Here is a 22,046-nt window from a genome sequence, read left to right as displayed (position 1 = left end):
TGATGTAGGCACTTACAGTCTGTCATTCAAACCAGTGAAGTTGGTAAGTAAAAATGTTCTTTTAACCTTTCAACTTAGATACCCAACCTCTAATAAGAGGCAGTTGCATGTCATGTGAGGATACAAAAGTGCTGTATTTTTATGCCTTGCAACACACTTAGGCTAATTGTTAGAAGTTTGCTGTTAATATCCTTTTGTCCAAATCATAATGGGCCTATGATCATATAATTTAGCCTAAATTGACTGAAGTGAATGCACAATTAGGAAGCGCTCTCTTCCTAAGTTTGTAAAGTTACTTGCCATCAACAGGTGTGTTGTTCACAACTGATAGCACATAAACGTATGCGAATAATAACTCAAAATGCCATTTATAATCTAAAATGTCTGTAGGCTACATTTTAGATATCATGTGCGTAGCCTAGCCTAATTGAGACAGTTACAATACAATTAGATACTTTTAATCTTATACCATGCAAACAGGCCTACGCAAAACACAGATTTACAAGATAATTTGAAGATTTCTATTTTCAAATATCAGCCCCTCTCTCTCTCTCTCCTTTACTCACTCGCTCCCTCTGTCTTGACTTAGTGACAAACCTGAAAGCCTTTTGTTGTAATCTTAGCCAATGGAGACGGATTACGACACTGGGCAGCCGACATATATAAAGGGGGGCTTTCCAAACGCACTTGCACACTTTCAATGACAGATCAGTCAACACTGGGGACTAAACAGTAACAGAATAGGTAAACCAACATATTATTTAATAAAAAGAAATGCAGGCATTAAGTAGGTAGCCTAACATCAGATCAAACATCGACAGCATCATTTTGGACTCATTGCCATTTGCCAGTTATTATGGCACTCATGCACCGGTTGAAATAATTTTGAGACAGCCACCGTTGAAATAGTTGCACTTCATTGCGCGTCTTCTCTAGGACGTAGGAATAACCAGGACCAACCATATTATTCACGAAGATACAGAAGGAAACCGTTTTTAATTTTCACCATCATGGCAAGGTATAACTTTTTGCTGTGTTTGATGGTGATAATTTCCTTGGGACTGTCCGACAGTGACGAGCCCAACCTCTTTCTCCCACCGGTAAGCGAGATGCCCACGGACGCTGGTGTTTCGCTTATCGAGGTGGAGGACGCAGGCGCTCGCGAGTGCTCTGCGTGCGTGTGGCGGGAACAGAGCAAGGTGCTCAGGCTTGAGACCATCAAGTCCCAGATTCTTAGCAAGCTCCGGCTCAAACAAGCCCCAAACATTAGCCGTGAGGTGGTCAACCAACTATTGCCCAAGGCGCCCCCGCTGCAGCAGCTCCTGGACCACCACGACTTCCAAGGGGACGCTTCCTCGCAGGACGAGTTTATGGAGGCTGATGAGTATCATGCCACTACGGAGTCAGTTATCACAATGGCATCGGAGCGTGAGTAGCCTATACTTACTTACTTGTTACTTGAGTTGGTGACAACAACAGCTACCAAACAAGCGACACAAAGTTATCATGTAATGAAAATATTCACCACAATGTTGCATAACCAATCGTATCATAACGGAATGTGCTGACAAAGAATGTGAAAAGTGTCGTAAATGGATGCTAGGCTAGGATTTAAACTTGGTTAGAATGAGAGCAACTGCATGTGCCGTCATTTCTCGCATCATATTATTTTGGGATCCCCAGTCTAGTGCCAGCTGTTAGCCACGGCTGTCAAAATAATCCAATACAGGCTAATAAGTGTGAACTTAATAAATCAATAAGTCAATAGAGTAAGACAAAAAGTAAAAACGTACAATTACTGTTTTCTTTATTATTATTATTATTATTAGTATTATTATTATTAGTATTATTATTATTATTAGGCTATTATTGTTGTTGTGTGTGCACTACCATTCCTGACAGGGCATAACTTCAAACATGATTGACTTATGAGATGACAGCGAAAAACTTGGTCTCTCTGTAAACCGTGCACTTTGTGTGCATTTTTTTTTTATTATTTATTATCAATGTTGAAGTGCTTGCGTTGCGTTCGTGTTGCTTGACGTTCTGATCCGTAGCCTGCTTGATCCAGTGATGTGTGGGCTACAGAACCGTTTTTAAAGGTTCTGGAAACAAAAACAGTCTATGGTCCAAACAGACTGGACCAAATTGTCCTGTTTTTGTAAATTATAATCGGCCATTTTAATTCTGTTTCATTCAAGTGGTTTGCTTTTTCAGTGCTCGCTTGACAGCGCTTCAAATGCGCGGCCAATGTCCGTTTGCAGCGCATAAATCAATAATGATAATGTTGCCCGGCACTTGGCAGGCAGATGCACTTGGAGGCTGTAACATTATCCCTCATTTCCCATGCAAACGATGCTTACACTGATATTCATCACAACAGCAAAACAGATTTGGTCCACAACATCGCGGAATAAAAAGAAACAAATAAAAAGAACACAACACCACACAAGGCTCACATTTTTGTCAAACGTCACCGAGGCCTCAGCAGCTGTGTTCGACACGTTCTTTATGAACGGGCTCCAATCGGTTCCCCTGCTGTTCTGCGCAGTGAGAAAAAGTGTGTCCAAAAGCTGCTATTGTTTCCCTCTTACAGCAGTCCCTCACGGCCGCACTTGCCTTTTAAATGCGAAGTTTATAGGCACAGCTCGGGTTTTTTTTCACCCAGGACACAAAGCCTGAGAAACAGTTGGGGTCGAGGGGAGTGTGTGACCTTTCCGCCAAGAATCGCCGGGGTTCAACAACATTTACACACATAATGTATTCCGCACAAGGCGAACGCAAAGCCCAGCAAATAATCCGTTTTTTGACCAGAAGTGAACAAAGATATAGGGTTGTATTCCCTTAAATAACCTTATTCGACGATTGTCACACAGCCCACGTCTTTCCTATTCTCTGACGCACAATGAACGCCACCGGTTAAACCGTTAACAGTGTCGTGGCATATCAGACACCGCTTAATTACGACCGGTAGTTTGATTCAGAAATAAAGGGAATCATCTGGCGACTGCGACGAGTTTGTAGAGGTTGAACCAAACTCTTAATTGTTCAAACCAGAATATAACATGTCGCCCAGTTAATGTACAGTGATTGAGAATGAAGACATGTCTATCAGTCCTTATAAGTATCCTTGTTCTTGTTCCACTTTGCTCAAAAGTTAATTGCGAGACATGTTTGTCCATAATCTTAACATGCATGGTAGTGGTAAACCCACCCTTGTGTAACTGCACACTGGCATGGTAAAATGCATGGTAACGTTTAAGAGGTCTCATTATAGGGTAGTGAGTAGCCTAATAGGCTGTAAGTTAATGTGTGTGTGTGTGCGCGCATGTGCGTGTGTATGCAAGAGAGAGTGAGAGGTAAAATTAACTAAAATGCTCTGAAATAAGATTGATTTATGTCATTGATGATGCCGGTAAATGCAAGTAACAGGGGTGTGGTGGAGTTCATTATTAAGTTTGCATTCACATTTTCACTCTATTTAGCAGAAGTGCTTGTGTTGTGTTGTGTTGTGTTGTGTAAGGAGCACAGATTCTGGCTCATGACTTAGGATGTAGATGCTGCCGGCTGTAGACGTGACCCCTTTTTTATGCTCCCTCTTCCCCTCCTCTCGGTCCCCTCTCAGGACGGCGAGGTCAGCATGTTCCTAGTGTGGCCTGTGCTCTGTTCCGTTCTGTTCTGTATTAGCATGTCCAGCTGTCCAAGCTTTTTGACTAACATAGCAGTTCTTTTGCCCATGTGGAGAGTGGAGAGTTTTTTTTTTACTCCCTCATGCTACACTTGTGTGTGTCTTATATGTGTTCACAAGTCTACGCAGCTGCGGTGTTCACGTTTTCAAGTGCAAGTTTCAGAGGTTTGAGTTTGAGCTGCTACGTGCCTATGGACCCGTTCAACCTGTGTCTCTGACTACCGAGGCTGCTGGATTGGTCTCCTGTGGGCAAAACAGAATTCAGCTGTTCCTGCCCGTTAATGGATGAAAAGATTCACCCCCCCTCCTCCTCCTCATGCGACCCCCACCCTACCAGATTTTGCATCATCATTTTCTGAGCGTGTTCCCCTCTCTTGTCTCCAGGGGAATGGTGCATGATAAGATTACAGAGCAGCAGTTTTGTGTATGACTTCCTCACTCCCTCCCTCCCTCCCTTCCTCCTTCCTTGCTTTGCTCTATCTCTCTCTCTCTTTCTGTTTCTGTGTGTGTGTGTGTTATGACAAATGATGCTGTGAGGAACTCATTAAACCCTGTGACACACTGTATGTGTTATTCATCAGAACAGTTAGTCTTCTTTTTCAAATGATAGGCTCTTTTTAGTGCACATTTATGAGTGTGTGCTTGAGTGTGTGTGGAGACTTTTCGCAGGTGCACATGCACATTTCTGTGTTTAGTGGTACTTGTTCTTTGTGCTGAGTGAAAATCCCAAATATGATTTGACACTGAGTGAGATCTCAGTCTCAATCTCATAGACTTTCTATTTTTCTTCCTCTCTCTTTTTACAAATTCTTCCCTTCTATTTCGCACCCTTTCACAGTCCTGCTTCTTTTTTCTCCTTTTCCTCTACTTCTCTTACCATACTCTTGTTCTTTCCTTCTATTTTCTTTTTTCAGTCTCTCTCTCTCTCTCTCTCTCTCTCTCTCTAACACCCCCCACCCACCATCCCTGGTTTTCATGCTGAGAGAAGGACTGCATCGCTCTCGCCTGTGGCGTCGTTATGGATCCCACAGGAGCGGAGATTGCTGCCTCTCTCCATTTCTGAGAAACACGGAGAGAAACTTCAAACAGTATTCCCCTCTCTCTGCGTGAATGGGGGCTTCGCACGCTTCTCCGTGCTGGCTTTGATGCCGCTGAGGGGGCTTGCAGCAGAACGTGCGCACCGGACCACTGCGAAACGCAAAGAAAAAAGAAGAGAAAAAAAAACCCTGTTTTAATCTTCTCCTCATAGCGCAGAAGCACTGCCTGTCTATTAGTTGCAGTGGCTGAGGAAGGTTCAGGGAGTTCATATGTCCTGATCACTAATTAATGGGTGCTATCAGGGGGGGAGTGGCTTGATCAGAATCGCATTGCGGCTGTGCCTTCCGCTGTATGTGTGGTACAGTACAGCCGGGGAATTTATGCCTCTTCCATGTTCAGGGCTATTGCCCTCGTTCACCCCATCCCTAGGAGTTGTGCTGTTTTATACCAGCGATGCACAGCAGTGCCAAAAGCGCCATTATATAAGTCATTCAAACTGTCTAGGCTAACCCGACAAACAGGGCAGTATGCACTTTGTTACCTAACATCTCCTGCTTATGCAAGGTTTAAGTCCTGGTGACCCCCCATTCTGAAGGAAAATAGAAGTGTTTGACATGGGCGCTATGAATGTAAACATGGGAAGATAATGGGTCTGTTTTGTGCATTCGTAATGTGTGTGAAGGTTTTTTATCGGCCTGTGTCAGTGTGATATAATGTGAGGAGTTTGCAAAGTGCATGTTGGTCCATGTGGGTGTGTATCTGTGTGTGTGTTTGTGTGTGCCAGCATATGCATGTGAGTGTGTGTCTGCACACAGTGTGTGTTTGTATTTGTGTGTGAACGTTTTGATGCGTAGTGTGTGTATGTTCATGTCTTGGTGCGTAGTGTGTGTATTTGCATGTTGTGGTAAGTGTGTGTGTATGTGTGTGTGTGTGTGTGTGTGTATGTGTGCATGCTGCGGTGTGTGTGTTAATACAGTGTTGTGTGTTTGTGTGTGTATATGGGTCAGAGAGAGAGAGAGAGAGAGAGAGAGGGAGAGAGAGAGAGGGAGAGAGAGAGAGAGAGAGGGAGAGTTTGTTAGTATGGGGCCACAGAAGGGCTCTGACCCCTTCAGGCCCTCATTTGTCACCTGTCGGCATATTTAAAGCAGGCCTTCCTCCCTCATCAGTGCCCCCTTTCTAACAACCCTGAGTGTTTGTATTTCAAAAAAACGTTTGTCATTTGTCTCACATACACACACACACACACCCTTGTCCAACCAAAAGTCCACTCTGCCTTATTCCAATAATTACTCCATCTTTTTGCAATTTAGACAAAGAGATCCACTCACCTGCACTCATTCAGTTCAAGTTTGCATTCTATTTGTCCGAACAGTTAAGCCACCAACCTAAGATCACATTTGTGATCACATTTGTGACTTTATAAAATGTGAGACATATAGAGAGTGCACTGTACAATGAAAAAGGTGCAATGTCTAGTGTCATGTGCATATCACTCAGTGTCAGTGTGTGTATGTGGGTATGGATTCCAGCTGTGATGGCAGTGCTATAGCCTCTATGTTTAAGCTCTCCCAGTTGCGTTATGATCAGATTTCAGGTGACCACAGAAAAGAGGAAATGTTTGATTTTATCAACCATGCCCTCAACATCTTCCACTTGCAATGACAAGACATATTGACAAGTTCATCAGGAACAGGGCTAGTATCAGAATAATTGGTGTCAGATCCTATTCCGGCATTTTGTCCTCTTCTGGTCTTCTGGCAACCCAGAGGTTACAAGGTATGCACTCTGCTTTTTGCTCACGTAGGAAGTCCAGACTATGCTGTCTTATCCCAAGTACATGAAGTACTATCAGTGGGAGACTAGTAGTGATGGAAGAAAAACTCTGATGCATCATGAACAGAACAAGTTCTGAAATGGGTTGTTGCACTCTCCAACCCTTGTTTAGTTGACCACAGACTCACTGACACACACACACACACACACACAGAGTGGAGAAAGAAAATCCCCCTATTGACAAAAAGGGTCACAGAGTTCACAGCAATGTGATATATTGGACGAGGAGCCAATTAACCTCATCGGCTCTCTTTCTTTGGCAGAAAAAGAGAACCGGTAGTAGATTAAACAGCGCTGCCTCCCCCCTTTACACACACCCATCCACCAACCACTCCCACCCAAAAACAACACAAGTCTTTTATAGTGTTGACCCTATAAAAGGGTCATTTCCTGAAGCTGCAGGAACCATAAACATTAAGAGAGAGAGCGCTAAAAAGACGGGACTGCAAAAGCCGGACTGTCCCGCTGACCACAGGGCACTGTTTGCGGGAAGTCAATGACTATGTGAGGTTTTTATATATTTATTCATTCCAAAGGCAGGCCGATGTTTGATGGTAACACCTGCGTCCAAGCTGCTTTCGGTCATACACATGTGCGTGAAAAAGGAGGAAGGTGTGAGAGGGGGCAGTAGAGAGGGAGAGAGAGAGACATTGAGAGAGAGAAGGAGAGAGAGAAGGAGGAGTCAGAGGTGGACAGGGTATAGAGCTGTGCTAAAGACTGTTTGGATGCCAGGTCATAACTGGTTTGTTTAAAAAGAATTAAAAAAGTGAAAAAAACTGCAGGGTTGTAGAAATAGCACAACATGCTGTCAATTTTATGGCTAATAAACTTTCAAAGGGACCAAAGTCCATTAATACCTCGGGCGAAATTTCACCAGACTCCTCTGGAATCTCACTCTCTCCTCCCTCTCAGCCCTCTTCCCACGGTCCCTGGCTGCCTTACCCCCTCCACCAGAGCAGACCTCTCAGACCTCTCAGGGCAGCCCTGAGGAGATACCCTCTTTCTCTCTATTCCTCCCTCTCTCTCTCTCTCTCTCGCTCTCTCTCTCTCTCTCTGTGACACTCACACACATACACACAAACACAGCATGAACACACACTGCAGCATGCATGCATACGCACACACACATACAGTATACACACACACACACACACACACACACACATACAGTATACACACACACACACACACACACACACACATAAACAAACATAGTCTTACCACAACTTGCACATACACACACTACGCATCAAAACATGCACACAGAAATACACACACAATGTGAACACACACAAATATACATACACACACACACGCACACACACACACACACACACACACACACACACACACACACACACACACACACACAAGCAAACATACACTTTTAGACACTAGATAGTCATACAGTGGGAAGCGTGCCCTTATTTACACATTTACTACAATTATCATAAACCATGCTCATCTACTTTCCCTGTTAAGCACACAAACGTGCACACTCACACATGCACAGACCCACACACACACGTACGCGCACACACACTCACACACACACACACACACACACACACACACACAGTGTTAACTATTACAGTAAGTGATATTGGTGGAGTGGTGTTAGTATAGCATCCTGTACTTCCAGAGACTAGTTTGGACACCTGCTTGCCAGCACATGACGCAGCATAAGTGGAGGTGCTGGTTGGAATACTATACTGTAATGCTTTTGGGAAAGATTTATGTTATATTTGGATTGTTAACATGGACATAGAACATAGTGTCTTGTTTTTGGTCTGTTTATAAAAGCAATGCCACATTTCCCACTGTATTTTTACATTTAGGAAATAGCAGGGCAGATTTGGTGATAGGATATATGGAATGCTGTTTCAACTAGGAAAATCAAGGCTAAACAAGTTTATTTATATAGCGCATTTCATACACAGAGGTAATCCAATGTGCTTTACATAAACAAAAGCAAAGAATAGTAATTCATTGTAAATAAAGGCATTAAAGGGCAATAGCTTAAAATACTTTGAAAGTACATAAAATAGAAAAATTGTAAGACATGAAAACACAAGAGTGGATCTGATAAACAGGAGGTGCATTTAAACAGATAGCAGAACCAGTAGATGTGTTTTGGCAGAATGCAATTTTAGAAACACATACCAGTTTGAGAGAGAGTCAGAGTCAGGAGGATAAAACGTTTGGTTTCTTGTTGTAATAGTTGTGAATGATAGAGTAAAAATGAAATTGAGCACAAAAGCACAGAGTGTGTGAGTTTAATAGCATGGTAGATGCATCAAATAGCTTAGTGAAGCAGAAGTACAATACAGGTGTCAAGTATTTTTTCAGGAAAACCTATGAAAGAGGCATCAAAGACAGTTTAGAAAAGAACACGTGTGAACACGTAACGGAAGATCTAGCAGGAGATGAAGAATGTTTGTGGAAAAAGTAAAAATAGGTGTAATGGTGATGATAGAGAGTAGGGGGAGGAGAAGGAGGAGGAGGAGGAGGAGGAACAGGTTACTCTTATTCACAGAGCACTTCACTGCCTCAGTGAGTCCTCATGGAGCAACAAGCTGCCCAGGGCCCTCCTAAAGAGACCGGGATCATGGAGGGGTTTTATCATTGAGTGACTTTATAGGCTTCATGTTAAAGACCAGAAACAGATGTTACCTCTCACTAATAAAGGAAATAATTACTCCACGCCCGGCACTAATTAAGCTGTACGTTGTAACGAGGTGGGGTAGGGGAGGGGGGGGGGGGGTATAAGATCTTCTGGGCAGAGTGGGGGGGAGTGGTGAGACAATAAAAACGAATCACCAAGAGTGTTATTGCTGCCTAGTCAGAGAAAGAGCCCAGCTTTGCTGACTGAGGGGGGACTCAGGCAAGAGAGAGAGAGGGAGAGAGAGAGAGAGAGCACTCATCAATCATAAATTATAGGGCTTAATAAAAGGAAATGGTGCCCTGAGCGTTTGCAGGCAACCATTAAGAGTTTGGATATGCTAGAAGGCTGATGGCTAATAACAGGGTTTAGGCAGGGGGGGGGGGGGGGGGGTAGCGTTGATGAATATTAGGATGAAAATTTAATAAGGACCCTAAGTATTCGGAGAATGGCTTCATATTGAGAGAAGGAGAGAGAGGGAGCATGCAAGCTATGCACCCCATCACCCCCCACCCTTGGCCAAGCAGCACTCCAGCCCTCCATTTAGCATTCAGCGTGCAGCAGAGAGAAGCAGTGCTGGATGGGAAGTTCATTATGGATTCGTGTGTTCGAATGCACTTTGGGACAATGGCCAAGTTCAGCAGCTGGTAATGTACGGACGGAGTGTTGCTGAGACATATGCCTGAATGAAATTGAATGAGACTGATTGAAAATGCGGAAATGATCTGCATGAACGTCATAGAATGTTTGTTTGTTTTTGCTTCCTGTTGGGAGTGAGTTCAGCGATACAGATGTTTCCTCTTGGATATACCTCAATTTTTTTACAGTTTTTACCAAACATATTGTCCATGGTGAAAATGTATATTTTCTGAGCTGTATATAGTCAATGAAGTAATCTAAAAATGCACAGGATGGCTGAATGAAGGACAGCAGAAATGATGATGTGAGAAAAAGGGATAAATAAAATAAGGAGATGAGGTAGAGGGAGGGAGAGAGAGAGGGAGAGAGAGAAAGGGAGAGAGAGAGAGAGAGATTGAAGGAGTCATGGGTCAGGGGATGGGACCTCACTTATTGTCAGTCATCTCATTTTCCATCTCTCACAATGCTGAAACACTTAATGACAGCAAACATGAATATAAATTAATACATTTCATGAATTATGTATGTGCAGGATTAATGCAATGGTCCATGAGGCCAGTGTTGGGCCATGTGCTGTGCTATCATGCATATGTCTGTGTCATTTTGCCCTATTGAAAACTTTGAATATATTTCAGAGTAGAGAGATGCAAAGGTCTGTGCATAAGTATTGATGTTAAGCATCAGGTTATCTATATGAATATGTATGCGTTCATTCTTTAAAGAGGGCAAAAGGGAAAAGGAGGGGGGGGGGTGTCTCCATTTAAGCTGTTTTCTTTTTATTGAAGCACATCAAAGATTTATATCTCTGAATGGAAAACAAAATAAGGGCCACACAGAATCTGCACTAAACTAGTGTTAGCATTCCTCTGCCGTGAGTGGAGTTTTTCCATTGCTTTTTTTTTTTTAGGAGAGTGAGATCCTGAATTTGCCCTCCAAACACACAGTCCAGTCCCCTGCTGGCAGGTGGCCCTCTTTCCTGTGAACTGTGATTGTTTCCATCGGCTGGGCTTCGCCGTGGCCTTCACGGACCACGTCTCTCCCCATCTCTCGGCGGAGGCTTTTGTATTATTATAAGCCACCTGTCCTCCTCGGACCGCGCGTCAGCTTGAGGCCCTTAGTGTCTCTGTGCAAACATGTGTGTCTTGTGTGTGTGTGTGTGTGTGTGCACAGTGCATGTTTGCATGTGTGTGTGTGTGTGTGTGTGTGTGTGTGTGTGTGTATGTGCGTGTGTGAGAGAGAAAGAGAAAGAGATACAGAGAGAGCGAGAGGGAGAGAGAGAGAGCATGACGCTTTTGATGGAGCATGTGTTTCTGTCAGTGGCTGTCTATATTCATTAGGGGTGTAACGGTTCATGTAGGCCTATTCGTATTGAACCGAAACGGTACGGGCCTCACGGTTCGGTGCATGAATTTTCACGGAGAATACAGTATAAAAATACATAAAACTCGCGTGCGGATTAATTAATGTAATGCGCAATTACTGTTAAGTACGAGAGTTCTTTAGCGACACCTAACGCTAATCTGTAGCCTCGCCTTAGCTCTGAAGCTCTGATTGGCGCCTATGTTATTTTTTTTTTGTCAGGTCGTCGGTCGAGTCAGTCAGTCAGAGATAGCAGCACTAAGCGAGTGGTGGCGACCCACAAGAGTTAGAGGATCCGCTGGTCTCTTTAAGATCGCAAGTTTGAGAACTTCAGTTACAGTAGTAGCCTACAGGCGAGAGAGTGGAAATATATCGAACATGCTACACATATTCGAAGCCATCACCCAGATGATGCTACCAATCACTGAAACGAGAGAAAAAAACTTCCCCTGCGCTTCACCAGCCTTTGGATACACATACAAATAGAGCCAAAACCTATGGCTTAAATTAAATGATTTCGTAATGACAGAAAGCTATGTAAATCGCGTGGTAATTACCTTTATGTTAGGGTAACTTGTAATTTCTCACATGAGGAGGTGGTGTTAAGTGCATAGACAAAGAAAGTGTCAACGCTAACCAGGCTAATAAACAAACCATGTGAGTTAACGTCGAAGGGCAAAGTCACGTGACTTCTAGTTGTAGACTGTTTATGAATGAAAGGAGCAATTTCGTTTTTTTTTTTTTTTAAAAAAAGGCAAAATAGTGTGATATTTTCACAGTTAGTAGATTATTACTGTACACACTGAAAAATATTTACAGCAAATTGTAGACCCTTCCATATACAACTAAACACGGATGTTGAAGGACTTGCTTAAGTGGATTTTTAAAAATCATTATTCTATGTAATTTGCACTTTCAGAAATAAGAGATGCTGTAGGCCTATTTTCAGTTTTATAGCTGATTGTCTTATTTTGTTTACAAGTTACAGATGAAGTCTGGGTACTTATTGTACTGTTTAGCCTACATCTTACACACTTCAGGCTGTTGCAGATAGCTCAGGGAAGAGACTGTATGACACTAGGTGGTACAGCCTGAGACATGCACAATAAAAAAATAGCTTTCTGCATTTATGTTTTGCTTTCCCCTCCATTGTACCGAACTCGTACCGAACCGTGATGTCCGAACCGAGGTATGAACCGAACCGTGACTTCTGTGTACCGTTACACCCCTAATATTCATGTCCAGTTTCTGTTACGGAGCTTGATGTAAGCAAGCTAATGTGCATGTGTATGCACGTACGTGTCCATGTAGGCATAATGTTAAAGCTGTGGTGCGATAGCCAATGTGCGATTGGTGTGAGAGTGCGCATATTGCTTATATCTATCAGTCCAGGACGGGTTCACTGGGTTGGGAGCGAGGGGTACATTTGTGTGTGTGTGTGTGTGGTGAAAGAAAAGGGGGGGTGGGTCTGTGGAGGGCTAGTCTTTTGTTGCTCCTGGGGGAGCTTCCTCACTGAACCCCTAATAGGAGTCTTGTGCCTGGCAGTCTCCCTGGGGAGGGTCCTGAATGAGGGCTCTAACTTCACACTCGCGGCCCCTCTCCCGCTCCGACCACAGGCCCCCCCCCCACACACACACACACACACACACCCCTCAGACCCCTGGGACCTGGGGGAAACAAAGAGGGAGAGAGGAGGCCTGGGCCCGGCCGGAGGAGTGAGGGAGGGGCGCCGTGCGGCCCCCTGTCTTATTAGAGGGGTCGTGAACGTGTCACAATGATTAATTTGCCGAGGTGCTCAGGGATACCCCAGAGTCGCATTCATCCAGCCATGGCTCTCTCCAACACACTCCTTCCTCAAAATGCCACATTTGCATTTCCCATTAAGAAAAGAAAATATAGATATATATGCAAATGCTATTCCCCCTTTTTTCTCTTTTCTTTTTCCGTTGTGGCCATCATGGCATTTTTGTTTTGGACATTAACAATAGATGACCGTTTTTTTATTTCATGGGGTGTTGTTCGTTTTCTTTTGTTTTCTTTTGTTGTCTTTCTTTATCTTTTATTTCCCCCTGACTCTCTCTCCTAATTGCTATTTCTCTGCCTTTGCCTAAATAAGGCCTAAATAATTGGCTGTCTGTGGTGTTTTGCTCACAAAAAAAATTCAATGTAGACAAAAGCATACACTGACACCAACACATGACCAGTGACAGCTTGCTGTGTCTCCTCGTCATGACAACTTTTACGGTCTGCTTTTTACGGACAACATGCAGCAACACAGGGTCTCATTATGCACTCTGTATTCATTCAAATCAACTTTATGGACAGCTGAGGAAAAAAGCGGTAATGGATGCTATTTCTTGACCACTCTTAAAGCATGTCCGGAGGGGGTGTGTGGGGGATCAGTGGGGGGTGCTGTGTGTGTGTGTGTGTGTTGTGGGGAGAGAGTGGGGGGGGGGGGGGGTGGCGTTTGACCATGGTCTATTTGTCAGATTCCTGCCACTGACCAGCACTGTTACGCCTGTCCCACCAAACGCAAACGCATTGATTCAGTGATGCTGTCAGAGGGAAGGATTAAGCGTATATGACAGAGGCCAGAGTGCACTCACTCACACCTCAGACACACACGCACACACATGCACACACGCACACACACACACACACTCTCTCTCTCTCTCTCTCTCTCTTTTTTTCTCTCTCTCATGCACACACACGCACTCAAACCATGCTTCATGCAGACACATACTCATTCACCCGCACAAAATGTGCACATGCAACACACGCTGCTTTACACTGTCACACTGGAGAAGCTCACACTGACACAATCTGTCTGTCCATTTCCATTAAGGACACACAAACACACACCCGCAGGCCAAGGGGTTAGGAAGGGCTTCTCAAACACCCCCCTTATCCCATTAAACTCATCTGTATTCCCCTTGTCCTGCCAAAAGTGTGAGCAGGTGACAGCCCAGCACCCCCCTTCTGATGTGCAACTGCGGACTGGCCTGCTCTCCGAACGTTATGTGGGCTTACAACCCCCCTCCCTCCCTCCCAGTTTTAAACACTAGTGTGTAGTTGGTATATTTAGGTCATAAGATTTTAAAAGGTGCTCATTTGCTCACATCAATAATATGTCTCTATTCCATAACTAAGGCTAATTGAAGCCACTATGCTGTTATATTACAAAGAAAGAAAAATGTTGAATAATATAATTCCTTTTCCACTGTGCTATGAATAGTTAAACTGTTGCAGCTAATGTCATAGGAGTTTGGTTAACAACTTTTTAAATGCTCTCCTAAGTTGAGCCATAAAAAAACACTCAAAAGGTTTAAGTCAAAGCTTGTTGGAAACCCCGTATATGATGGGGTTTTTAGCCTGTGAATGAAATCTTTATGGATTACACACTATATGCCTTCCTCTCGTGGGACAAGAGGTTGCTTTTTAATGCTCTTTCTCAGGCCTGGTTTTCATTTGCAACCGAAAAACCTGCTGACCTAGTATGACCAAGCTATAAATTGGCCTTAAGGGAGGGTTCTAGCGTGAGGTTTGACACTGGTGAATACAAACACACTCATATACTCGCTCGTAGAGCCTCCTGGCACACTGCTCACTCGAGTCACTCTTGAAACACTCTTGAAATTAATACCAAGTGTCGCCTGCATAAAGTTGTCAGTCACAGCTCTTGACATACAAGGTTATTGTTCAATTCAATAAGAAAGACCATTTGAGAAATACGAATTTTGAGCAGGGGAAAGGATGTTGTTTGAAACAATTTGAGACTAAGAAACATCCGGAATCCATTGTTATGATTGTGATGTCAGGGCTGTATCCACCTACTGCTGGCTTGAATTTAGCTAATAGCTCATTTGATTACTGGATAATCCATAGATTTTATTCTTAGAGACCCCATCTGGATAGAAAGTCTCTTCTCTTATGTGCTTCGTTGAACTTGGGGGTATCAAAGAGGGTTTTAACTGAACAAAATCTAAAAATTTCTAGTCTATTTATCTACCTGTTCACTGAACCTACAAGTTTGCCCTGACTGTAAACAAATCTGTTGGTAATGTGTGAACTTCTAACAGACCCAACAACAGGATTAGATTAGCTCCGAAGAGGGACAAGAATGCTGAGCTTTAGGACGGAACACATGTATAGCCACTGAGGCAGTGTCATTGCAACAGGAGAGGGAGCTCTAGGCTAATGCCCATGGAGCAGAGAGCTTGTTATACAGAAATCTGTCAAGGATATGAAGTCATATTTGAGTGAAATTACTGTACTCGACGGACAGAAGGGTGCTGGATTTCATTTTGGGGTAATATGTCCAGTGGACTTATATTGCTGTAAAACTTCAACAGACTGAGCCTGAAAAGGTTCTATTATATGTTCAGAGTGGAAAATTTAACAAGGTATAGAACCATATGGCATGTAGTTTTTACTGAGTGTGACATTTCATTTGAGTAAAAGTCTTTTTTTGTTATTGTTGTACGCCTGTGCATTATGTCTGAATTTGTGCAGGCTGTTGTAATTTGAAACATGCTCATAACTATAAATAACTTTCAGTCAACCATAATGGTTAAGCCTCTTTAAAAATATAAAATCTGCACATCTGCTCATCTGTCCTCATAGAATGTCAGTACAAGGTAACTAAGATCCTCAAAACTGACACGGGCAGCAGTGTAGAGCACAGGCAACCAGCAGACCCAAAATAAAAACAAATCTTGCACATGATCGCAAGCGAATCCGGAACCGGGAGATATGGGCCAACTCCTCCTCACTGGGCCCGGGCAGATAAACAATAACAACAACAACAACACTCACATTAATTACTATGACCTCAGCAACCCACCGAGAGGAACATTGCCATATTGTCTTTGCAGCGTGAGACAGTGTGTAATTTACACACACTAATGACTGAAGCAAGGCTGAAGGACTTCAGCCCCTTACAGATTTGGCCTCTGTTCAACTTCCCAATGAAGTTGAAGAGTGGATATTCTATCTTTACCTCATTGAATTCATGCCCCCTTATGCATGGCCGTTAATTCGATTACAGCACTAGGATACAATACAGAGTCCTCCTCCCTCTCCAAAAAAGAAAAAAAAATGCATGCTCTGTTTTCTCCCAGTCATTTGAAGCCAGCCTGTAAACAATTTGTGATTGGCTGCTGGAGAATTAATTAAAAACGAAAACAAATTTGAACTGTACTAGTTTTTGGAGCACTGTCCAAACATCGAATAGGCCCCCTTGTTTGGGTGTGTTTTTTTGGTGAAAGGACAGTCTTGAAGAAAAACATATTAACATCGCCATAGGACTGACCTTGACCTTCCAACTCAATTTGGCTATTAGGATTGACTCCCCCTCCTCCCTACAGCACCCCCAGGGATGTCAAAGCCTGACGCTTTTGACCCTTAACCCCATTTCTTAACTAGGCCTAGGTGCCAAAATGACATTTTGACCCAGGAAGCCTTTGCAGGTTGCCAAAGCAACCTCCGATTTAACAATGATTGACAGCTTCACATGGTTTATGTAAAGAATGGCAGGTTCTGCTTTATATTGAACAATGACAGTGAATGCTGTGTTTGTTTTGTTTAAGCATGATCTAGATTACATGCGGCATGACATCATTAGCAACATGGATGTATCAACAAGAAATGTCTGACCAAGAAATGTTTGAAATATAATATGGAAGATTATTTCTACTTACTGTACTCTTTTATACTATTTCATACTGTATTTTTGTGTACTCCTCTCTGCTCTCATCAGTACTTTGCTGAATTGATTTGCTTACAAACTAATGAGGCCAGGGTAGTATTTGCCAGTCTGGCTTAAATCCCTGCCAACATTTTGCTCAAATCTAGTTTTGTCTGGTTTGATTTCCATCAATGCTGCAGATATAACATGCAGTCCACTTTCTGTTGACCACACACAGAGATGAAATCATCACACACAGTGTTGTTGCATAGATAATAGTATAATAATAGTACTAGTAATATAATGAGGAAAACCAGTTGTCCAGGCCCTTTGTATTGATATGAAATCTGACAATCAATTCACATCACTCTCCCCTATATCTTCTCTCTCTCTCTCTCTCTCTCTCTCTCTCTCTCTCTGTCTCTCTCTCTCTCTCTCTCTCTCTCTCCTGCCTGCAGCCGAACCCCTGGTGCAGGTGGACGGCAAGCCCAGCTGCTGCTTCTTCAAGTTCAGCCCCAAGCTGATGTTCACCAAAGTGCTGAAGGCCCAGCTGTGGGTGTACCTGCGGCCCCTGCAGCAGACGTCCACCGTCTACCTGCAGATCCTGCGCCTGAAGCCCATCACTGAGCAGGGCAGCCGCCACATCCGCATCCGTTCGCTCAAGATCGAGCTCAACTCACGCTCCGGCCACTGGCAGAGTATCGACTTCAAGCATGTGCTGCAGAACTGGTTCAAGCAGCCGCACACCAACTGGGGCATCGACATCAACGCCTTTGACGAGAGCGGTAATGACCTGGCCGTCACGTCACTCCGGCCTGGCGAGGAGGGACTGGTAAGGACCCTTAGACCTGCTGTTGTGAAAGCATGACAAAAAAAAAGTCAGGACAGGACACAGTGGGAGAATGTTAGATGTTAGACCTTTTCACCTCTTCAGTTTCATAAAGATCTAAGAGTAGAAGCCTAAGAAGAAGTAAAGTTAAAATCATCTAAAATCAAAGAATCTAAGAAGTAGAGTTAAAATCATTCTCAGCATTACCCAACATTACTTACTACACACTTGATAGCCTTTTGTAAAGGTATTTGTGAAGCATCTTTATAACTCTGAGCCAATGTGTTGGCTCTTGCTTCAGATTCAAAGGATGTGGCTGTTTGGACAGACCATCGATCTCTGATGATGTGAAATCAATGGCCAGAGATGACCTATTTACCTCTGTTCTCCTCCGCGGCAGGTTTAGGCATACTTCAGGTTAAAATGTTACCACCGCTGAAATGGTGCAGTCATTCCTGCAAAGACAAAAAACCCTCCGGCAGCCCGGGTCTTCATGCCAAACCCAGAAACAACCCCTGTCCTTTCTAGAACACTGTGCAGCTCTCTCACTGTTTTTCAAAGACGAGAGGCAGGGGTGGGTGGGGTGGGTGGATAAGAGGAGGGGGGGGGGGGATCAGAGGCTCTTTAGACGGAGTACAAAAACAAACTAAAAACAGCAAAGAAAGAATCTCACTCCCCCCCTGGTCCTCTGGGTTTTCCCTTCTTTTTTCCACCCAACAAAGAGAGCGAAGCCCAACTGACAGGATTTGACCTCTCTGGCCTTTCAGTTAGTTTCCCCGGCAGGAGAGCTTTAGCACGCTAGCATGTAGATCCAGCTGCTGCGCCACAAGGAGAGATCAATGCTTTTGTGTGTCCAGAAAAAAATAACCACAACAAAAGGACGTACGTACACTCAGGACCCAAACGTAAGGTACTTAAAGGTCAAGGTTAGAATGACTATGGGTTCAGTGGGTTGATGGAGTTAGTGGCGGTGGGGGGGGGGGGGGGGCACAGAATGAGCACTAAGGAACACAAGCACAAGCCCCTTAAACTCCATCTGTAGTGGGCACCAAATAGACATTATTTTATACACAGAATGCATTCTGTGCTATAACGTGCATCAATTTACTATGTGATGCCTTTTGAGTCCACAAAATATTGAAGAGAGCACATTCAAACAAAACAGATGATTCATGTTGTGAACTGAAGTGACGGTTGTGCTGTTCAGTTTGTAGACAAAAGATTGAATGGACTTCTCACTTTGTGGACAAAATAAGCTTATTTCATAAACAAAAGTATTTCTGTTCACCTAATGGATAAGTGAGGCAAACATTTATAATCAAATACATGCCGTGCATGACACAATCATCATTCCATTCCATCATAATGTTAATTTTGTCAAAATGTTGTTGCATAGTTTAACAGAATTGTAATAGTGGTATGACTTTAAAAACAGAAAACAATGAAAATCTGAATCCAGGCCCAGTCCAGCACTTGACTGAATTGACATCATCTCTCTTTTCTCTCTCTCTCTTTCTCTCTCTCTCTCTCTCCAAGTAAGCAAAGGCTGCTTGAACTTCCTTAGACATTCAAACTGATTTAGATACCTACAAAAGTTTAATCGGCTTTTGCATTTGTGCACAGAACATATTCTATGTCCTGTCAACTCATGGAATGTATTGGACAAAAGGCATTGCAGTGTTACATGGTTTCATCACAAACGTACGTTGTAGCATAGAATGCAGGTTGTGCAATCTGTTATCTGTGGTTGTATCCAGACCTATATCTTTCTTTTTTGCAGAACTATGTACTGTATTTTTGGCCACCAATAAGAACTCAATTGCTTTATATGCAATTCAGCTATCATTTTGTCGAGTTCATGTTGAACAAGCAGAGGATCAAAAGGCTTTTCCCTACTAGTCAATTGATTATCACATGGGAGTTGAGTTCTATTTACTGGATGACTAGCACTGAACCTGCTAGTAGGGATCTTGGCACAGCTGAAAGCACACATTGTATCCAGACTATAGACGTTTAAAGGAAAGCTGTTTCTGAGCATGGCACCTCTCTTCACCTTACTCTTGTTCTCCACTCCTTCCTTCCCTTCCTTTCCCTCCACCCACCCCCTCCTCCCCATCCCCCTGTCTTCAGCAGCCGTTTCTGGAGGTGAAGGTTCTGGAGACGACCAAGCGCTCGCGGCGGAACCTGGGCCTGGACTGTGACGAGCACTCCACCGAGTCGCGTTGCTGCCGCTACCCGCTGACCGTCGACTTCGAGGCCTTCGGCTGGGACTGGATCATCGCGCCCAAGCGCTACAAGGCCAACTACTGCTCAGGCCAGTGCGAGTACATGTTCATGCAGAAGTACCCGCACACCCACCTGGTCCAGCACGCCAACCCGCGGGGCTCGGCCGGACCCTGCTGCACCCCCACCAAGATGTCGCCCATCAACATGCTCTACTTCAACGACAAACAGCAGATCATCCACGGCAAGATCCCGGGCATGGTGGTCGACCGCTGCGGCTGCTCCTAGGCAGATGTTACACTTTGTTGGGGTGGGGGTGGGGGGGTTAGGACGCAGGGGTGGTGGGTGGGTGGGGATGGCGGCTAAACATACACTCATTCTTACACATACACACCGAGATACACTCATTCCTGCGTCTGTTTCACCACCCCAACCCTGATCGGCAGACTGACTTAAGCTCTTCCCAAGACACCAAACCATTTGCCCTTCATTCTTCTTAATTCCTCTAGGATCTCTGCGCCTGTTTCTCTCTGTATGTGTTGCTTTCCATACTTGCTGGAAAAGAGCACACATGCGTACAAAAAAAAAACAAAGAAAGTTTTTCTTTGTTCACTTAGTCTCTTGTTTTAGTGCAGCTTTCAGCAGACTGGCATAGAGGGAATGAATGGACATTGACTAGCTGAGAGAGATTTATATGAGAGTTTTCAAAAGGAGTGTTGTTTTTTATTGTGCAGAGTGACGACTCAAGGGAAATTATATGATATTATATTATTTGGTCCTTTATTTTAGGTGTTTGTTAGCTTTGTGGTTGCTCCCTTCCCATTTCAGAAAGTTTGTCCTTCAAGTTCAATACCCATTTACACATTTGCTGAAGATTCACACAATCTAGCGTAGCTACGTAAGGCATGTATGTTGAATGTCCAGTTTCATATACCACATTTCTTCCACAGCTATGTACTCTAGCGTTTAGACACATCAGGTAGTGTCAGCAACTCAGGCACCTGTCTAACCAGTAGAAAAACACAAGACTTTCCACAGTCAGTCCATTCCCTCAAATCATAGATCACTTGCATGCTGTCTACGTCAGTGATTCATCTGAGGCCAAAAACGTGTCCATCTTGTCCATTGTGCCATCACAGAGGTACAGAAAAACATAAAGTGCTGAAAAGACTCCCGACCATCCCCCTCCCTCCTTGTCTCCAGATGCAGGTAGCACCCTAGTGTGACATTCCCAAGGGTCCAAGAACCCTTTCACGGCCACTTTGATCTTCTTTTACTCGTGATCTTGTAAAAGACAAAAAGAAACGGGAGAAGAAAAGAAGGTTTATTTCACTGCCTTTATAAGTGAGCAGGAAAAGCCTTTGCCAGTGCTTTCTTTCTTTCTTTCTCTCTCTCTTTCTTTCTTTCATTTGTTCTTTCTTTCCCTTTTCTCTCCTTGCTGCAACAACATCTGAAGAATCTATAGCATCAACATACACAAACTTAATTCTACTGCATTACGGTAGGAAACGGTGACTTTTGCTAAACATATATCATACATGCAGAGTACCCTAGTATGTTAGTCCTACAGTTGGCTGAAAGCTATTTCAAGCTGATTTTTAGTTTTCTAGTAGGAGGAAAGGTGTCAGTATTAATAATGTTTTTCAAAAGTCCCTGAATGCATAGAAAGATTACACAGCTTTGGTGTACATATCGACCCAAAGCTTTAATAAATGACCAAAAGAATTGAAGCATCTGCATGTTGAGTACAGCACCACATCATGGAGGGAAAACCTACCAGACAGAGCAAAGCTCATCCACCCAAACATTTTGTCTTTCCACGGGAATTAAAAATGTTACTGGTAAACTGAAATAGCTTTGAAAAGCCTCCATCACTCCATGAGTTTGGACAGACTTGCTCAGTATGTGCAATTTGGTACATCCCTCTATAGCATCCAATACTCACACAAGAAATATCCAACACACGTACAGTCTATAGTCACACTTCTATTCACTTTCCTTTCAGCCAGACAGAATGTCTCGCTGGTGAAGAGTGAGAACCAAATGCAGAAATGACGCTATAGTTTTGTTGTAGTTGGCTAGCGCTCTG

General features: G+C 43.6%; 1 protein-coding gene across 2 annotated transcripts; it reads left to right on the top strand.

Annotated features, from left to right (window-relative positions):
- Nucleotides 1–718: 718 nt before the first annotated feature.
- On the top strand, nucleotides 719–20,245 carry gdf11 (growth differentiation factor 11). 2 transcript variants are annotated; one of them, XM_076268293.1, is made up of 3 exons: nucleotides 719–1,428; nucleotides 17,364–17,737; nucleotides 19,868–20,245. In XM_076268293.1, the coding sequence occupies exons 1-3, from the start codon at nucleotides 1,011–1,013 to the stop codon at nucleotides 20,243–20,245; spliced, it is 1,170 nt and encodes a 389-aa protein (XP_076124408.1). In that variant the 5' UTR covers nucleotides 719–1,010. The 2 variants fall into 2 exon arrangements, with proteins under 2 accessions (XP_076124408.1, XP_076124407.1); XM_076268292.1 differs by having other exon boundaries at nucleotides 19,865–20,245.
- The last annotated feature ends 1,801 nt before the right edge of the window (nucleotides 20,246–22,046 follow it).

This window comes from Alosa pseudoharengus, unplaced genomic scaffold, assembly GCF_046254945.1.
Source record: "Alosa pseudoharengus isolate Yale_2024_CS ecotype anadromous, Long Island Sound unplaced genomic scaffold, YU_APseudo_1.1 YU_APseudo_1.1_scf_5, whole genome shotgun sequence".
Lineage (NCBI taxonomy): Eukaryota > Metazoa > Chordata > Actinopteri > Clupeiformes > Clupeidae > Alosa > Alosa pseudoharengus.
The sequence above is the reverse complement of the archived record's forward strand: the minus strand, read 5'-3'. Positions and strand labels throughout refer to the sequence as shown.